We start from the raw sequence: 18,708 nt of genomic DNA, 5'->3' as shown, positions 1-18,708 counted from the left end.
GGTATTATGCTCAGTGAAACAAGCCAAGCGGAGAAAGAGAAATACCAAATGATTTCAGTTATCTGTGGAATATAAGAACAAAGGAAAAACTGAAGGAACAAAACAGCAGCAGAATCACAGAACTCAAGAATGGACTAACAGGTACCAAAGGGAAAGGGACTGGGGAGGATGGGTGGGTAGGGAGGGATAAGGGGGGGAGAAGTAGGGGGTATTAAGGTTAACATACATGGGGGGGTAGGAGAAAAGGGAGGGCTGTACAACACAGAGAAGGCAAGTAGTGATTCTACAACATTTTGCTATGCTGATGGACAGTGACTGTAAAGGGGTTTATAGGGGAGACCTGGTATAGGGGAGAGCCTAGTAAACATAATATTCGTCATGTAAGTGTAGATTAGTGATACCAAAAACAAAGCAAAAAAAAAAAAAGGGCAGTTCCTGTGTGGTAACCTCCAACGAGTTCTACACAAGGGTATAAAGGGCATATAAAAGTGTAGGCAAAGGGTCTGTTTGTGTTTATACAGAGGATCAAAGCCTAATTGGGCTACCCCAAAAATGAACTAAGATACGATATGAAAAAGAACTTCCAATATCTGCACTCTCTGGAAGACTCATGCCAGAAGATGATCATCAAAAAACCCCAACAAAGATCCACGCACTGCTACAGCAGTAGATGCACTCATCCCACCAGTTCCTGGACTTGCCATGGGAATGAGGAAGGAGATATCTAAGCTGGCCTGTGCATACAGTAAAACAACAAATTTGACTGGATCTATACTGTTGGAACTCAACCAAGAATTTGGAGAAGTGCAAATTGTAGCGCTCCAAACTCTTACAACTACAGACTATTTACTGTTAAAAGAACATATGGCATGTGAACAGTCCCCAGGAATGGGTTGTTTTAATTTGTCTGATTTCTCTCAGACTGTTCAAGTTCAGTTGGACAATATCCACCATATCATAGATAAGTTTTCACAAATGCCTAAGGTGCCTTAATGGTTTTCTTGGTTTCACTGGAGATGGCTGGTAATTACAGATATGCTTTGGTTATGTAACTATACTCCTATTATGTTAATGTGTGTGCGCAATTTAAGTAGTAGCTTAAAACCTATATACGCTGAAGTTACTCTACAAGAAGATATGTCAAAGAAATAATCAATCTTCCCATGTTTTCTTCCGCCTGCTACTTCTATAGCTTTTCTTCTTCCTTCCTAATTACAACCCTTAAATAGAATTCGTGCCTCATATCAAATTTACCGAGTATCATAACTCCTCCAAGTGGTAAAGATACCTCAAGACAAATGCTGGGCATAGAAGCCACAGGGCATAAATATGCAAAGAAGTAAAAAGCTAACCTTTTCAAACAATAAGGCTTCTCTCTCACTTACCAACTCTACATTTCCCTGTATGGCCCCAGAAGATGACTGGTTAGCCAGAGACGGGTAAGATTCCTCAAGGGAGGAACAACCTAAGACAGGCACAGTCGCAGGGGGGCCATCAGGTGAGAAATTGGGGATCAACAGAGGTGAGGCTTAGAACCTCACCCCCTGTGTTTTGAGAGAAATCTTCTGCATACGTGGATGTTTTATTGCCCTGGTCTAGCTTGGATTAACACATAGTCTACAGGCACACACCTGATCATCTACATGTGCTCTCTTACAACACTAAACTATGTTTTCTACCTTTATCTTGTATCTACCTACCACTTCAGCATTTTATTAAAAATAATAATAATAAAGAGAGAAATGTGGTATCCACATATAAATCAAGTATAAAAACCAAATGAGTATTCATATTTGAACTGACTGTTTAGAGTTCATAATGCATGAGCAAAACCAAAAGTTTCTGTGATGACTGCCCTTGTACTGTTCACCATGTAACTTATTCATTATGTAAGAATTTGTTCTACATGTAAGAACTTGTTTGTTATGCCTCAGAAGATTGGAGACTGACGAAAATTAGGCTTGGGGTGGATTAATGATTGTGCATTGAGCATTGACTCCCCTATACAGAATTTTATTGTCGTTAACAACCATTTGATCAATAAATATGAGAGATGCCCTCACAAAAAAAAAAAAAAAAAAAAAAAAAAAAAAAAAAAAAGGACAGACTTCCAATGGTAAAATAAATTAGTAACCGGGATGTAATGTATAGCATAAGGAATATAGTCAAGATATTGTAACAGCTTGGTAGGGTGATAGCTGGAACCTCGAATTATGTATATAAATGTTCTACCACTGTGTTGTACACTTGAAACTAATGTAATGTAATACTGTGCATCAACTACCCTTCAATAAAAAATAATTATTAAAAAAAAAAATAAAGATAGATAGATAGATAGATAGATAGATAGATAGATAGATAGATAGATAGATAGATAGATAGATAGATAGATAGAGTTGTGTGGCTGATACGGAATTAGAAGAGGTTTCATTTGGGGGAAGATGGTTTCATTTTATTTCAGGGTTTGGGGGCTGAAGAACACAATTAGAATAGTCAGAGTTAGGTTCTTGGGGTGCTCTCACATGAGTTAATTGTATGAGCTCTCAGGGGCAGGGATTTTAAAACAATATTGTTTGGCCCAGAGGCCATTAGTGTTGATGCCGTGACTCTCAGCGATGCCCAAGATGACCACGGCTGCTCCAACGGGCCTCCAGAGAGGGACAGACACTGCGCAGAGCCTGCAGCCGACAAACACTATCTGGGCAGAGGGTCAGGTACTCTGCACCTGCGTAGGCAGGTGAGTGTTCTGGGGGGGAGAGGCCAGGGAGTCAGCTCAACAGGCCAAGCACCACCAGGTGCAGGGGTAGGAGCCCAACACAGGCCAGTCCTCAAAGGGCCTCAGGGCCCTCTCAGTGGGGGAGGCCAACTACATGTAAATATAAGAGGAGTGGGGTCCTCAGTGGCCCCACCCAAAGGGCATATCCAGAAGACACCTCTGGCCACATAGCCTTGCACAGATGCGAGTCCAGTGTGTCTAGATCAGCAATATTTTCTAGAAGGCTGGAGATCTAGATTTTTAATATGAAATCTCCCAAATATTGGGTATTTTTCTTTCTTTATTGTACCACAGGCCAAATGAACATTCCTGTGAGTTCAGTCTAGTCCAGAGACCAGCTGTTTGCTGCCTCTGGCAAGGAAGCACTTATGGGCCAGTGGGGTGGGGGGGTTCTTAAGGTACCCTGTTCAGCCTCCAGCCTCCTCCATTCCTAAGAGGAGACTGATTTTGTGCAACACTTTCAAAAACAAAAACAAAAAACCTGAACAGGCCACAATTTCTAATATTTAAAATTTGTATGCCTATGCAGGTGCAGAGTACCTGACCCTCTGCCCAGATAGTGTTCGTCAGCTTCAGGCTCTGCGCAGTGTCTGTCCCTCTCTGGAGGCCTGTTGGAGCAGCCGTGGTGATCTTGGGCATCGCTGAGAGTCACGGCATTAACATTAATGGCCTCTGGGCCAAACGATATTGTTTAAAATCCCTGCCCCTGAGAGCTCATATAGCCAAAACATCACCTTACCTATTTCTTGCTGGTCACCTGGGGGAAAATGTAATTTGACAATGGAGGGGACAGACCGGCCCCACATTAACCTAGGATCAATTTTAGCATGACTGGTTATGAGATGACCAGACATTGTGTCCCTCCTGGGCAAACAGCTTCTCTATTCATGCCCCCAGTGTTTAACTGAATTTGATAAACCTTTGGATCCAACATCCAATATACAGGCACCCCAGGAGAAAGAACACATTAAGTGATACCACAGGAAACAATCACATGTGGTCAGACAACCTACTGACAATTCAAGGTCATTTAAAAAGAGGGACAGAAGAGAATGGTTCTGGATCGACAGAGTCTTAAGAGGCCTAACAAAGAAACGCACTACGTGATTCTCAACTGAATTCTGGTTTTAACAATTGTAAAAGGCATTTTAAGGACAGCTGGGGGAACTCAGATAAGGCACTAGGTACTTGAGTCCACTAGGCAATCACTGTTAATTTTGTCAAAAACATATTGTGGTTCTTGTGTTTTAGAGATTTAGGCTGAAGTACGTAGGAGCTAACTGTCACCATGTCTGTAATTTACTTTTGAATACTTCAATAGAAAAAAGCAGATAAAGCAAATGCAGAAATTGTTAACAACTTAAATCTAGATAACGAGGAGAGAGGTGGGCTGGTGCCACAGAATCATCATTATGTGGCATGAAGTCCTTACCAGTTTCGATTACTAGGAGATAAAAAGGTTTTGTTCCACATTCCTCCAAAGCCCTCTAGTATGTGTGTGTTTTAAATTGTGAATCACCAGCTGCCAAATGAAAAAAATGAAGGCAATTCCCAAATAGGTATAACTTGGAGCTAACAGTTCAAACACACATAATAAAGAAGCAACTGTGAAATTAGGTCCTGAAATCTTCTGTACAAAAGCTTGAAGTCTTAGCCAAATTGCTCCATTTTAAGGAGCAGCATTACAGTCTCAAATGCATTCTAAGTAACCTCAAGTGAAGCCTCAAATCATAATTAAGGGGAAAAAGAGGGGAATCTAAGACTTATATTAAAATGACCCTATGCCATTGTGCTTAAGCTCAGGACAAGGTAATGTCTTGAGATAAAAGTTTACCTGAAGAATACACTTTGACACTTGAAGATATTCTAAGTTAAAAACAAAGATTTTACTTATCAGCAAAGTATATCTATTGTAAATCTAATCACTCTATGATACTCACTTGACAGTCTTAAGAACTTGGTCTGCTGCCATCCAATACAAGCGCCTGTATGCTCCCTGGCTTGTGACTTGGGTCCCTGGTTCCATCCTGACTTTAATGCTCAGGGGCTGGGACAGGGTTTTGGCCTCCCATCACAGCCCCAGCTTGGCCTCATGCACCCCTAAGTAGAAGTTTCCGGATCCACCATCACAAGACACGTTCATTCGGTGGGGTTTGAAGTAGTAATGTTACACAAACACCAGCATCAAACAGAAACCTTCCCTGCCTGCCTTTCCATGGTTCCCTGAGATTCTTCCCTGACCCCGCCTCACGCTCCCCTCTCACTCAGGTACTACCCAGGCCTCCTTCGCTGGTCCACAGGGAGCCTTTGTAGGAACTGCAAAATTACCTCCCCTGTTGGCACGGTGAGGGTGAGGGAGATGTCTGATCAATTAATAGCACCTCTGTGAGAATTAGAAAGATGTGCCGCTTCCTCCAGGCTGGCAGCCCTGTGCCGCAACATACCGTAATTAAATTCCACTCATGGAGTTCAAGTCCATTTACTGGGCAATTGCCATGTGCCGAGAACTCTGGGCTTACAAACAGCAGGAAGACAGGACCATAGCCTCAGAGTTTAACAATGCTGCTAAGACAGGGGCTGGGGGGAGAATCTTGCGGAACCTGACAGGGGACAAGAGCTGTTTGTCCTCCTGTGCAGGGCAGATGGGAGAAGGGGTGGGGAGCTCAGCACAAGGGTTGCTCCCCTGAACTGGGCCTGGAGGGATGGATGAGTGAGCAGTGCCAGAAAGGATGTGCGCAGACACAGAGGGGAACTAAGCAAAGGCAAGAGGCAGCACCTTCTATGGCACAGGGTGAGAACGCTGAAGGGGAAGAAAGGAGATACGGTGATTACTGGGACCCGGTACATCCAGTCTATCAGTAAATCTCTCTTGAGAATGTACTATGTGCTAGGTAAAGCATGAAGAACAAATATATATATATAATTCTAGCCATCTGAAGCTAAAAACCTGGTTTGCGAGAAATAGTTACAATGACAGCTCTACCCAGTACTTCTCCCATCAGAGAAACAAGGTGATGGGCTGGGGACTGGGAGGTGGCCCCTGTGCTCCAGAGCTGATGACTCTGGGCTGGGCGAGTGAGAGGGCAAGGAGCAGGAGGCACCGGGATTCTGGTGAGGCTATGGCAGGGGTGCATCCTCTAGACAGGGGGCTGCAGAGAGGGCGTGCTGTGTGCAGGGAGAGTATCTGCTGCAGGCAGCGCCCAGGGGTGCAGCTAGTTTGGGAGGCAAACCAGACCCCAGGGCTTGACACGCCCCCTCACAGAGGGTCTCAGTCCTCCACCCTAACAGGAGCCTGGGGCTTTACTCCACAGGCAAATGCAGATCAAAGCATGCAAGTCAGAGTTATCTACTTAAGGGCCAGTGCCTTAGCAAAACCATGCCAGAGCAGGGTGGGATCTTGGTGCCTCCCTCCAGAGGGCTAATGCCACAGGCCATCCACACACACTGAGGTGCAGCTGTCCAGGCCAGGTGCAAGGGGAACTTCCCAGATAACGGTCTTCTTGATCCACCGCACGCTTTACCTCATGAAGACTAATGACCGACCCATTTCCAAAATGGAAGAAGTGGGTACTCTACATAGGCCATGTTTCTAACATAGCTTTACTTCTCTTTTGATGTTTTGTTGGCAGTTACACATGGTTACTTTGTAAGAGGTTTTATTTTGCTCTGCTTAAAAAAAAAAAAAAAAAAAATAGAACTCGTGCCACATGTCGAATTTACCGAGTATCATAATTCTTCCAAGTGGTAAAGACACCTCAAGACAAATGCTGGGCATAGAAGCCACAGGGCATAAATATGCAAAGAAGTAAAAAGCTAACCTTTTCAAAGAATATTGCTTCTCTCTCACTTACCAACTTAACATTTCCCTGTATGGCCCCGGAAGATGACTGGTTAGCCAGAGACGGGTAAGATTCCTCAAGGGAGGAACAACCTAAGACAGGCACAGTCGCAGGGGGCCATCTGGTGAGAAAATGGGGAGCAGCAGAGGTGAGGCTTAGAACCTCCCCCCTCATGTTCTGAGAGAAATCTTCTGCATACGTGGATGTTTTATTGCCCTCGTCTAGCTCGGATTAACACATAGTCTACAGGCACACACCTGATCATCTACATTTGCTCTCTTACAATACTAAACTCTGTTTTCTACCTTTATCTCGTATCTACCTACCACTTCAGCATTTTATTAAAAATAATAATAATAGAGAAATGTGGTATCCACATATAAATCAAGTTTAAAAATCAAATGAATATTCATATTTGAACTGACTGTTTATAGTTCATAATGCATGAACAAAACCGAAAGTTTCTGTGATGACTGCCCTTGTACTGTTCACCATGTAACTTATTCACTATGTAAGAATTTGTACTCCATGTAAGAACTTGTTTGTTATGCATCAGAAGATTGGAGACTGACGAAAATTAGGCTTGGGGTGGATTAATGATTGTGCATTGAGCATTGACTCCCCTATACAGAAATTTATTGTTGTTAACAACTATTTGATCAATAAATATGAGAGATGCCCTCACACACACACACACACAAAAATATATATATATATATATAAACAGACTTCCAATTGTAAAATAAATAAGTAACCAGGATTTAATGTATAGCATAAGGAATATAGTCAAAATATTGTAACAACTTGGTATGGTGATAGCTGGTACCTAGAATTATCATGTATATAAATGTTGAATCACTGTGTTGTACACCTGAAACTAATGTAATGTAATACTGTGTGTCAACTACCCTTCAATAAAAAAATTTTTTAAAACGTAAAAAAATCATATAGTGTTTTTTCCATAATATATATAGGTCATAAAGATTGGATGTCTTTGACGTTAGGTGACCATAATCAGAATCTCCATTCCTATGCCCTCACATTTCATTTGATTTAACATTTGTTCCAGACAAAAGCGTCCTTATTTAGATGGGAGATTATATGACTGTCCTCCAACCTGAAGGTACGGTCCAGGAGAAAACACCCTTCTCTCCTCCTGCCGTTTTCCACACAGACCAACCGTTCAAATGTGGAGGGGCAGCCTCAGCTCAATTAACAGCTCTTCTTTGATCAAAGGGCCTTTTAATAAAAGTTTGACTTTGCTGGAAGGAAGCTGGAAAACAATCTTGTATTCTGGACACAGGACTGGGACAGAGAGAGCAGAAAAGAAGGGCATTTCGGGTGCAGCCTCTGAACAGTGACCTGGCCACCCCACCTGAGAGGTAGGCCCGGGTGCCAGGGCCCCACCAACTCCAGTCCTCTGAGGCGCAAGGAGCCCACCCCCCAGTCACCACCCTCACCACCCCCCTGACTACCACACCCGGCCCCTGCCTCCCTGCCCCTGCCATTACCCCGCAACCACCAGCCCTCATCCACCTCAGGCCGGGTGACCCAGGCAGCCTCCCTTGGAAACAAAGAGGACGTAACTCCGGGGACCCTAAGTCCAACCTTTCAACACATCCAAGGCTCCAATTCTACCTCTCTACAGTTCTGAAGACGCCGCTCATGAACACAGCCCCCCGTCCTCCACCCATTCTCCTCTCTACACCTGGGCTCCAGGTCCCCCCAGCTCTTCCTGTGATGAGAGAACAAGGACAGAGGTGGAGGAAATACTCAGTGACCGGCTTGGGGCGAGTGGACACGTGCTGGCCTGGGGTTGAGGAGGACCCAGAGAAGGCTCTCATCCAGCAGACCCTGGTGTGTGCCTGCTACCTCACAACTTGGGGGGCACCGGAGTCGCCTGGGGTTCTCCTGACTCTGGCATGCCCATCCCAAGGAAACAGTTATCCTTGGTTTGTACTAACATATGGGGACAGAGGGCATCCAAACAGATCTGCCCAAGGTGCCATGGAGGATGCAGGTCACTGGGCAAAATAAAAGGTGACAAACAGTGCCACTCTAGAGTGAAATGCCAACCTGGCTGCCTTCGCAGTTGCCTGCTCCTAGATTAGCTCAGACATCGGCAAATGGGGCCTTAAAGAACTACGGCCCTTCAGAGAGAGCTGACCCCTGAGAGAGGTGGGGAGGGAAGGAGGGGCAGGCAGAGAGGAGGGTGCAGGCTGAGTCCATGAGCCACAACACTTACCTTTCTGATGAACATCTTGAGGTATTACCTGTAATTCCTTTTTACCCTATCCCTAAGAAATGACCCTCCTCCTCTTTTCATATAAAAAGTAAAAATTCAAGGCTCAGATTCTCGGCTTTTTACAGTTTGACCCCACTGTCAGTTTTAACTTCACATCTTCTTAACACACTGAGAAATACCAGCAGAATCCATTTCATTTCTTTATGAAGGATTTAGATAAAACAATCAAAATTAAAACCACTGCAATCTCCCAAAGCCAACCTCTTTCTTCAAAACTATAAAATTCACTGAGAAGAGTAAATGAGAGCCACAGGCATTTTTGACCTAAGAGCACAATCTACTAGTCAGCATGCAAATGTTTAAATTAAAAACCCAAAACATCAGAATCTAGTTTCCTCGTGAAATCAACCCACATGAAGAACAAGACGGCTAACCACTGTTGCGATACAAGGTCCTGCACAAAACCCAGGCCCTGGACCAGCCGCGTTGCCATCACCTGCTCAATCAGTAACTCCAGAGGTGGGGCTCAGCCACCTTTGTTTAAAGAAGGCCTCCAGGTGATTATGATGCCGCCTGGCTTGCCAGACTCTTCAGAAGAGGGAGGGAGGCCACAAAGCAACATACCTGGCTCCAAAGATGTCCTTTTTGGCGAGATCAATTCCAGAAACAACCTTCACTCTGAGAATACGCGACTCTCCCTGTTGGAGGGGGAAAAAAAGTTTAATAAGCAGACCATCATCGGATCACTTTCATCTAACATGCAAAATCAATGACTTTTCATCAGTTCAGTATCGGGATATAGAAATTCATTCAAGCATAGACAATTTTTCCTCACATGGAAGTTCAAAAGCAACAATCCAGCTCTAAAATTCTATGACCCTAAAAATGTACAGCATCCAGCTTACTTAAGCACAAGTTTAATTTAAACTAGGTCGTGCTGATCCATTATTTCTGCCATTGAAAGGAAATATTTCCCAGTAGTACCAAGAAGATAAACCACACAACGCATATGAAACCACCCAGATAAATGCCTAAATGCAACCAAGTACCATAAATGTAATAAGTGATTCCTCTGGTGAAGTGTATGTATTTGTGGGTGTGGCCTGCAATAAAAAGAAATGTCATGTGGTAAAATAGGTCCTCAAAATTCTGAGAAGCAAAAGTAATTTCTCAGTTCCACTACAAAGAAATAAAAAGCCTCACCCTAAATGGAAAGTACCTTAAACCATCTCAGAAATTAGTCATTCATTGATCCATCCATTCTGCACGTTCATTCATTCCAGTATTTTCTAGGCAGTTCGTATGCACTGGGCATTGAGCTTGGCCTTGAAATACAGGCTCAGGGTCTTCTGAGAGTGACAGCATCATGTCAAAGGGCAGTTGAAGACAAGTAAAGGGCTAAGACATACAGGACAGATGAGATGGCTTAGAAGGAGGTGGCAGGCCCAAGTCCAGGATGACTCTCAAGTTTTCAGTTTGGGTCACTAAGTGTTTACATAAATCAGAATAGAGGATTAAGTGTAATTCAAGGTGTCTGTGAAATAACCAGGTGGAAAAATAGATGACTACATAGATAAATGGGAGAGACGTGGGTTGAGACTTGGGAGTTAACAGTGTATAGAGCTGGGAGCTGCAGTTAGAGGTCTGGATGAAGTTATCCAAGGAGAGGGAGAGAAGTACAAGGGATGGAAGCCTTGGGGACATGAGGGCAAGCTAGAAGTGCTATGACAGTCAAGACCCACATGAGAGAAAGAAAATCTCAATGACTGTGGGTTATGTAAAGACAGGGTGGAATTCCACACGGAGAGACCGGGAGGTTGAACCTTTGTCAACTAGCCAGAGGGATGCAGGCATGCAATCGGGACCCACGCTGGGACTCCTCCAACCATTCAACCATCCCTCCCGCCGTCTACTGTGCACACGGATGCCCACACTCAAACACAGAGGAGGACACAAAGATGCTGAAGAGGTCGCTCAGCTTGGGTGTGCTGATGATCCCTCTCCCATGAAGCCTGCATTCAAGTCCGTTGGGATTTAGTGTGTTTGGCCACCTTCGTGAAAAGATTAAGGCCAGTCAGAGTAATTAAAGCACAGCCCTACCTCAATGTAATAGCGTCTCCCAGCACCTCAGCCCCCGGGTTAGATGCTCTTCCTGTGGTTCCTTTCAGCAGTTGATGGGCCTGGCCTCTCTCGCACACGCTCACCTCACCCACCGGCCCTCAAGGATTTTTTCTCAGCCCCAGCGTTGTCTAGGCTAAGGCTCTTTTCTGTTCCTCACTGCAGGCTGTGCACTGTCACCAATAGTCTGACTTCTCAAACTTCTTTACTCAGCTCAAGGAACGCCACGGTGGAAGAATTTTTTACATATAGGTCAGAATTTGGCAACACACCTGTGCAGAGTTCAGGTTTCATGTGGAAAAAGCTTACAGCCCACAGCCTACGACCTGAGAATCACAGGTTAAGGCGAAATCCTTGTCTGTCGGGCTAAGGGGTTAAGACTTTATTACCTGAGAGGACATGAGGAATCATTCAAAAGAAGAAATGAGGACAGGGAACAGCTGGAGAGGAGCTCATTTTTTCTGTCTCCCTGCCTCCCCCATCCCAGATCTTTGCCCATCCCCTCAAGGACAAATGCTCCGAATGCACGGAGGGTGGATACTATTAAAGGGAAGTGCTAGTTTCTGGGTGTATGCGTCCTCGGTGCCAGCTAACAGGGGCCTCTGGTCTGGCAGCGCCAAGGGGAAAGGACCTCTGAGGAGGAGGAAGGGGGTCTGCTAAGCAGTAACTGCTTCCACGGCCAACCCAGGAGAGAAGCACTTCTGTTCCCACCCCTGGGGTCTTTCCACTTGTGACTGATCCACGAGAGGTAAAGAAGGGACTGTGTCTAGGATGGAAACCAAGGTACATTCGGTCGTAAGTCACAGAGCAGGAGACAAGAACTCCGGTGAGCAACCACCTCTTTGTCTCACAGCCCAGGAATTCTCAAAAATCCAGGGGAGAGTCCTGGACCTTCCACAAACTCAGTGGGGCCTCAACTGAAGCTTGTTTGGATTCTAAGGAACAGGATCAACGTGCTAAAATCCCGGGTTCCCTTAGGTTTACGTTAACGTTAGGTGAGTGAACGCTCTAAACACTGAGCAGACCTACTTTCCATATGCTTTTTTATATGCTTTAAAATTAGAGACCATGTCTGTGAATACAAATAAATTTAAGTGATGGGATAACTAGAATTGTTAAGGAAATTCCTTTTTCATTTCGTAAGCATGAACACTTGTTCTCAGATCTAAGGATGCAGCAACACAGATAAGATGCCCCACTCCGCCCCTCCCTCCAGTGTTATGGAGACTGTACTGTACCCGGGCTCTCACTACACAGGGAGCAGAGCAGGCACCCGGAGGGCAAACGGCAATAGTAACAAACAACGTAAACTTTTGTACACACCCCCTTTCACCGAACAAATTCTCATCTAGGAATCTATCTTAAACACAGGTATGTGCACAAAACACAAAACACTAGCTAAAAGGATAGTCACCAATTTAAAGGAAAAGTCTCTCAAAAGGAAAAATATTCATGGCATTCCATGCAATGGGCTACAATACTGTCATTAAAAATACGTGAGATCTGTTAATGACCTTCATTCATTTCATAGCATTTATTAAGTATTGACGATGTGCCAGGCACTTATCTGGGGGTACAGATGAGAGCAAGATGGAATCCACAATCTAGAAGGCAGAAAGATGGAATATAAATCAATAATGCAAACAAACAAGATAATTTCCGATGGTGGTAAGTGCTTTGACAACCGTATTACAGTCTAATAAGAGCAACTAGGTAGATGGAGGGAGATACTGTATTTCTGACTAGTGGTGGGAAGAGGCCTCCATGGAAAGGAGACATCTGAGCTAGAACCTGAAGGAGACAAGAGGTGATGATGGGGGTGGGGAGTTCCATGCGGGAATGGCGGCCAGCCCCCAGGCCTGGAGGGAAGAAAGGGTCTGCAAGTCTGGGATGACAGGGACAGGCTAGAGGCAAGAGGAATGGCTCAGGAGGGTCAGAGACCAGCCTCCAAAGAAGGTGGGCATTATTCCAACCATCTCTGGACAGTGTCAAGCAGGGGAGTGGCAACATTTGATGTAAGCTTTTAAAAGACCACTTTGACTGTTGTGGGAAAATATGGCAGGGAGACCAGTTAGAAAGACATCTGCCAAGAGATGGTAGGGGCTTCACACAGGACAGAGATGGAGGTGACCAGATTGTGTGTGGAGAAACAGGGTCAAAACAAATTATTTGGTTTAAAAAAAGTTTCAAAACAGTTCATACAATTGAGTTAGAGATGAGCAAGTTGGTCAACACGCCCTTTCCCTTTTACACTTGGACTCAAAAATTAGACATTTTCCAGCATTCCTTGTGGTTAGGTGCTGTCATGTGACTACATTCTGGTCAATGGAATGTGGACAGGAGTGATGTATGTGTTTTCCAGACCAGGCCCACAAGACCCTCCCACTCACCATCCCCAATACTCTTCCCCATCCTCCTGCTCAATGGAGCCAATACTAAAGGCCAAAAAGGGGAAAACACGAATAGGGTATCCCCCACCATCACCGGCTGGCCTTGCCTAACACTGAGCTGGAAACAGACTTGTACAGGCATACCTCATTTTATTGTGCTTCCCTTCAGATACTGTGTTCTTTACAAACTGAAGGTTTGTGGCAACCCTACACCAAGCAGGCATATTGGCACCATTCTCCCAACAGCATTTGCTCACTGAGCATTTCTGTGTCACATTTTGGTAATTCTCGCAATATTTCAAATTTTTTCATTATTATTGTGTCTTTTATGATCTGTGATCAGTCATCTTTGATGTTACTACTATCATTAATTGTTTTGGGGCACCATGAACCACACAAATTCCAGACAGTGAACTTAATAAATTTTGTATGTGTTCTAAGTGCCTCATTGAATGACTGTTCCCCCATCTCTCCCCCTCTTCTTGGGCCTTATTCCCTCAGACACAATACTGAAATGAGATGTTATTAACCCTATAGTGGCCTCTAAGTGTCTAAGCGAAAGGAAGTGTTACACATCTCTCATTTTAAATCAAAAGCTAGAAATGATTCAGCTTAGTGAGGAGTTGAAAGTCAAGACAGGCCAGAAGCTAGGCGCCTTTCACCAATTAGCCAAGCTGTGAATGCAAAGGAAAAAGTTCTTGAAGAAAATTAGAAGTGTTATTCCAGGGAGTGATAAGAAAATAAGAACACAAAACAGCCTTATTGCTGATATGGAGAAGTTTTAGTGGTTTCTGTCCAAACCAGCCACAGCATTCCCTTAAGCCAAAGCCTAAAACACAGCAAGGCCCTGACTTTCTTCAATTATATGAAGGCTGAAAGGTGGTAAGCAAGCTGCACAAAAAAGTAGGAGACTGGCAGATGTTGGCTCCTGAAGTTTAAGAAAGATGCCATCTCCATAACAGAAAAGTACAAGGTAAACCAGCAAAGGCTGATGGAGAATTTACAGAAAGTTATCCAGAAGATCTAGCTAAGATAATTAATGAAAGTGATTAAACAAAAAGTTTGCCATGTAGACAAAACAGCCTTCTTGTTGAAAGATGCCACCATCCAGGACTTCCATAGCTAGAGAGAAGTCAATGCCTGGCTTCACAGCTTCCAAGGAAAGGCTGACACTTAATTAGGGGCTCATGCAGCTGGTGACTAAGTTGCGGCCGGTGCTCATTTGCCACTCCAGAAACCCTAGGACCCTAAAAAATCATGTTAAGTCTACTCTGTCTGTGCTCTAGAAATGGAACAACAAAGCCTGGATGACCACACATCTATTTACAAGATGGTTTACTGAGTATTTTAAGCCCACTGTTGAGACCTACTCTCAGAAAAAGATTCCCTTCAAAAGATTTCTGTTCTTTGACAATGCGCTTGGTCACCCAGGAGCTCTGATGGAGACGTATGAGATTAATGTTGTTTTCTTGCCTGCTAACACAACACCCATTCTGCAGCCCATGGATCTAGGTGTCATTTTGACTTTCAAATTTTATTATTTAAGAAACACATTTCATATGGCTATAGCTGCTGTGGATCTTGGAAAACTAAATTGAAAACCTTCTGGAAAGGATTCACCACCATTCTACCTGTCATTAAAAACATTTATGATTCATGGGAAGGTCAAAATATCAGTATGAACAAGAGTTTGAAGGAAGTTGATTCCAACCCTCATGGGTGACTGTGAGGAGTTCAAGACTTCAGTGGAGGAAGTGACCGCAGATGTGGTGGAAACAGCAAGGGAACGAGAATTACAAGCGGAGCCTGAAGACGTGACTGAACTGCTGCATCTCATGATGAGACTAGAACAGATGAAGAACTGCCTCTTACAGATGAGCAAAGAAAGTGGCCTGTTGAGATGGAATCTATTCCTGGTGAAGATGCTGGAAAGATGGTTGAAATCACAACAGAGGTTCTAAAGCACTACATAGACTTAGTTGATTAAAGCAGTGGCAGGATTTGAGAGGATGGACTCCAATTTTAAAAGAAGTCTTACTGTGGATAAAATGCTATCAAACAGAATCACATGCTACAGAAAAATCGTTCATGAAAGGAAAAGTCAATCAATGTGACAAACTTCATTGTTGTCTTATTTTAAAAAATAAATTGCCAGACACCCCAACCTTCAGTAACCACCACCTTGATCAGTGAGTAGCCATCAACATACAGGTGAGACCCTCAACCAGCAAAGTTTATGACTCACTGAAAGCTCAGATGTGGTTAGCATTTTTTAGCAATAAAGTATTTAATTAAGATACTTAAGTTTTTTTAGACTAATGGTATTGCACAGTTATTAAGACTACAGTAATTTTTTAAAATAAAAAATAATAGTTCTTATATGCACTGCGAAACCAAAAAATTCATTTGACTCACTTTATTACAAACCCACATCTCTAAGGTATGCCTGCACTGTTTATTCCCACTGAAAACTGAAGACTGCTTTAGCAATTACAATATACAATAATATACAGCACATACAATATAATCTCATTTTAAATAATTATCAATTTTATATATATATATACACACACACACATACACATGGGAAAGTCCCAGAAAGGATGATGTTAGTAGTATCTCTGGATAATGGATAATTTCTTACTGTGTATCTGCATTTTTTTCCTTTTGAATCAGTAAGTATTTTTGTTTGGAAACTAAATTTTTGTAGAAATTTCAGAAAATACAAAAGAAAAGAAGAAAACTTAAAATCACAGGCTTAGGAAGCCAGGCTTCTGTAACTCTAAAACAAATAAACCTCCTTTTATTGTAAGAAAAACAAACATACATGTTATATTTTAGCCAACTCACAAAGATAAAGAGCTGTATATTTGGAAGATGTGAAAAGGCTTCTCTTAGGTAAACAAGTAGGCCACAGCTGGGAGATGAAAGGGGGAGAGGGCTTTTATTGAGTGCTTACTATTTACAAGCAGCAGTTGCAGGAAATTTCACTTTTCTCTGAAGTCAAGGGGCAGGGGAGCAGGAAAGAGAATGTTACCCTATAAAAATAGTTTTTACACATGGCTTTCAGATATACAGTAAAAACTTTTCTTTGTTTCCTCTGAATAACAAGGTTGCATACAGATAAGCAGCCACCCTCATTCTGTAAGGAAACACATGACTAAGTGTGTGACTAACTTATCAGATGCATTGGGCCCCATGCTGAGCAACTATACTTTCTGAAGCATTTTATTCCTTTCATAAAATCTACACATGACATTTGGTCCCTGGTTATTACTCCAGTGGAAATATTTACCTAAGGTGGCTTATGACAATGAAAATAGTATTCAGAGATGGACTACAATGCAGAAAAAGCAAAGGTGGGGAAGAGGCAAGGCCAATAACCACAGGTATTCTCATGACTTTCAGTGTCTCTTCCTGTTACTATAAATCTATTGTTGTGCACTGTGATTGCATAACAGGGAAAAATCTCTGCACTGATAAGAGTTGTTCTTTTCCACTTACTTTTCTAATTTTTCCAGCAGGACATAAAACAAGGTGCCCAAGCCATAAATGAGTGGCATAGAGAGGGTCCCAGCTTATACAAACAGGTCGAATTCTGAATACTCATTTGTAAGATAGCTGTCCGCAGCTCAGCAGCCTGCTCATACAAACTATGTATAAGTGGTTACCAGATTCTCGTGTCTGCTCACAAAGCCTTAATAACAGAAATATTCATTCTATCAAACTTATTTCCATGGTAAAATAAATCTCAAGTTCCAACTCAAAACAGGATACTAGAATTTACCTTTTCTTCTACGACTCTGTCTTGAGAAGGTAACTTACGCAGCAAAGGTGGTATCTGGGTTGGGCAACAGTGTTTCTGTGACTCACATACACCAGCTGCCCACGTGGACAAGGAAGTCCTAAGTCAGGGACTTGCACATCTTGGTCTTTTTTCCCTATTTATGTATTTAGATCTAGTTATTATCCATAATACCTGCAGGCCTGAAGTAAACACTCTCTGGATTAAAAGAGACGACTGATATTTTTTGGACCACTGAAATTTACAAGTTTTATGGATGCCAATTAACTTCTGTTGCTTTACAAAATAAGCTAACGTATGGAAGTGCCTACACTGTGCCTGCTACACAGTAAATATTGTTAACCTTCCCATTCCTGCCTGATCTTGCCCCAACTACAAGATCTTGTTCCAGACATTTTTTCCAATATTCTACAATGTCCTTTCCTCCCCTGACCTTACCTCATTCCTGTCGACCCATTTGTGCTCTATTCTGTCCTCCCTACCTCTGCCTTTGCTACTCCAATTCCTACCCTTTTCCCTCTTTGCTAAGTGGATTCCCTTATACTGTTGCTACCTCTCCTAACTTTCATTTCCCTCTCAGTTCTTCACTTTGACCAACTAATTATATATTCAACAAAAATGTGCTGAGTGACAAACACGTTCAAGGCATGTGCTAGCAAAAAGGAGGAGCACAAAATGAAACCAGGTGCATCATTCTCTGCTGTTCAGGGGCATACAATCAATCAGGAAGGTTAGATATACATATACCGATAACACAACTATAACAGAGGGGTGGAATGAGGCATAAGATGTGTGTGCTGAGAACAAAGACACAGGATGGAAAATAAGCCCAACCCCAGAACTACACATGCAGCTCAAGCTCACATAATCCTGATGACAGCAAACAGCCCCAGCCCGGGGGACTAGCCACTGTAGCTGTTACTCACCATTGTCAGCCAGCCCATCTGAACATTCTCAACAAATGGAAGTTCCAAGGATATCAGTTTCAGGAAAAAAAGCTGCAGAAACATAGGATTCTGCACAACCTACATTTCTCAACCTCTACTAGATTCTTTTACTAAGCCAAATGGAAATGTTAACAAATGGGGAGAAGTAGAGGAATGGGCCCTCCAGAGCAAAATCATAATTTTAATGCTCAAGGTGACTAACTGCCAGAAATTACATTGTGTGGTTTTAAAATCTGTCCACAAATTCTTGAAATTCCTCTCTGCAAGTGGTGGGTCTTAATTTCCTTCCCCCAGTGGGGGTTGGACTTAGTGACTTCTTTCCAAGAAACAGAATATGGAGGAGGTAACAGTGCATAACTGAAGATTGGACATAAAAGGTACTGTGGCTTCCTCCTCTCTCTCAGCTCATCCACTCTGCAGGAAGCCAGCTGAGGCTTCCTGGTAACAGCCCTGCATAGGAACCATCTCAGAAGCGGGTCTTCTGGCCCCCAGTCAAGCCCTCAGATGATAGCATCCTTGGCTAACATCTTGACTGTGAACTAATAGAAAGTCGTTCTTTGCCTGCTACACATATGCTAGTTACTCTGC

The 18,708-nt window shown here is 43.2% G+C and overlaps 1 protein-coding gene across 3 annotated transcripts in view; it reads right to left on the bottom strand.

Moving 5' to 3' along the window:
* NEDD4L (NEDD4 like E3 ubiquitin protein ligase) overlaps positions 1-18,708 on the bottom strand; it is a 322,004-nt gene that overhangs the window by 213,904 nt on the left and 89,392 nt on the right. For all 3 annotated transcript variants that reach the window (XM_036876834.2, XM_036876837.2, XM_036876838.2), the window contains exon 2: positions 9,485-9,558. In XM_036876834.2, coding sequence (XP_036732729.1) covers positions 9,485-9,558 — 74 coding nt within the window. The remainder of the gene's footprint in view (positions 1-9,484; positions 9,559-18,708) is intronic.

This window comes from Manis pentadactyla, chromosome 6 (assembly GCF_030020395.1).
Source record: "Manis pentadactyla isolate mManPen7 chromosome 6, mManPen7.hap1, whole genome shotgun sequence".
Taxonomy (NCBI): domain Eukaryota; kingdom Metazoa; phylum Chordata; class Mammalia; order Pholidota; family Manidae; genus Manis; species Manis pentadactyla.
The sequence above is the reverse complement of the archived record's forward strand: the minus strand, read 5'-3'. Positions and strand labels throughout refer to the sequence as shown.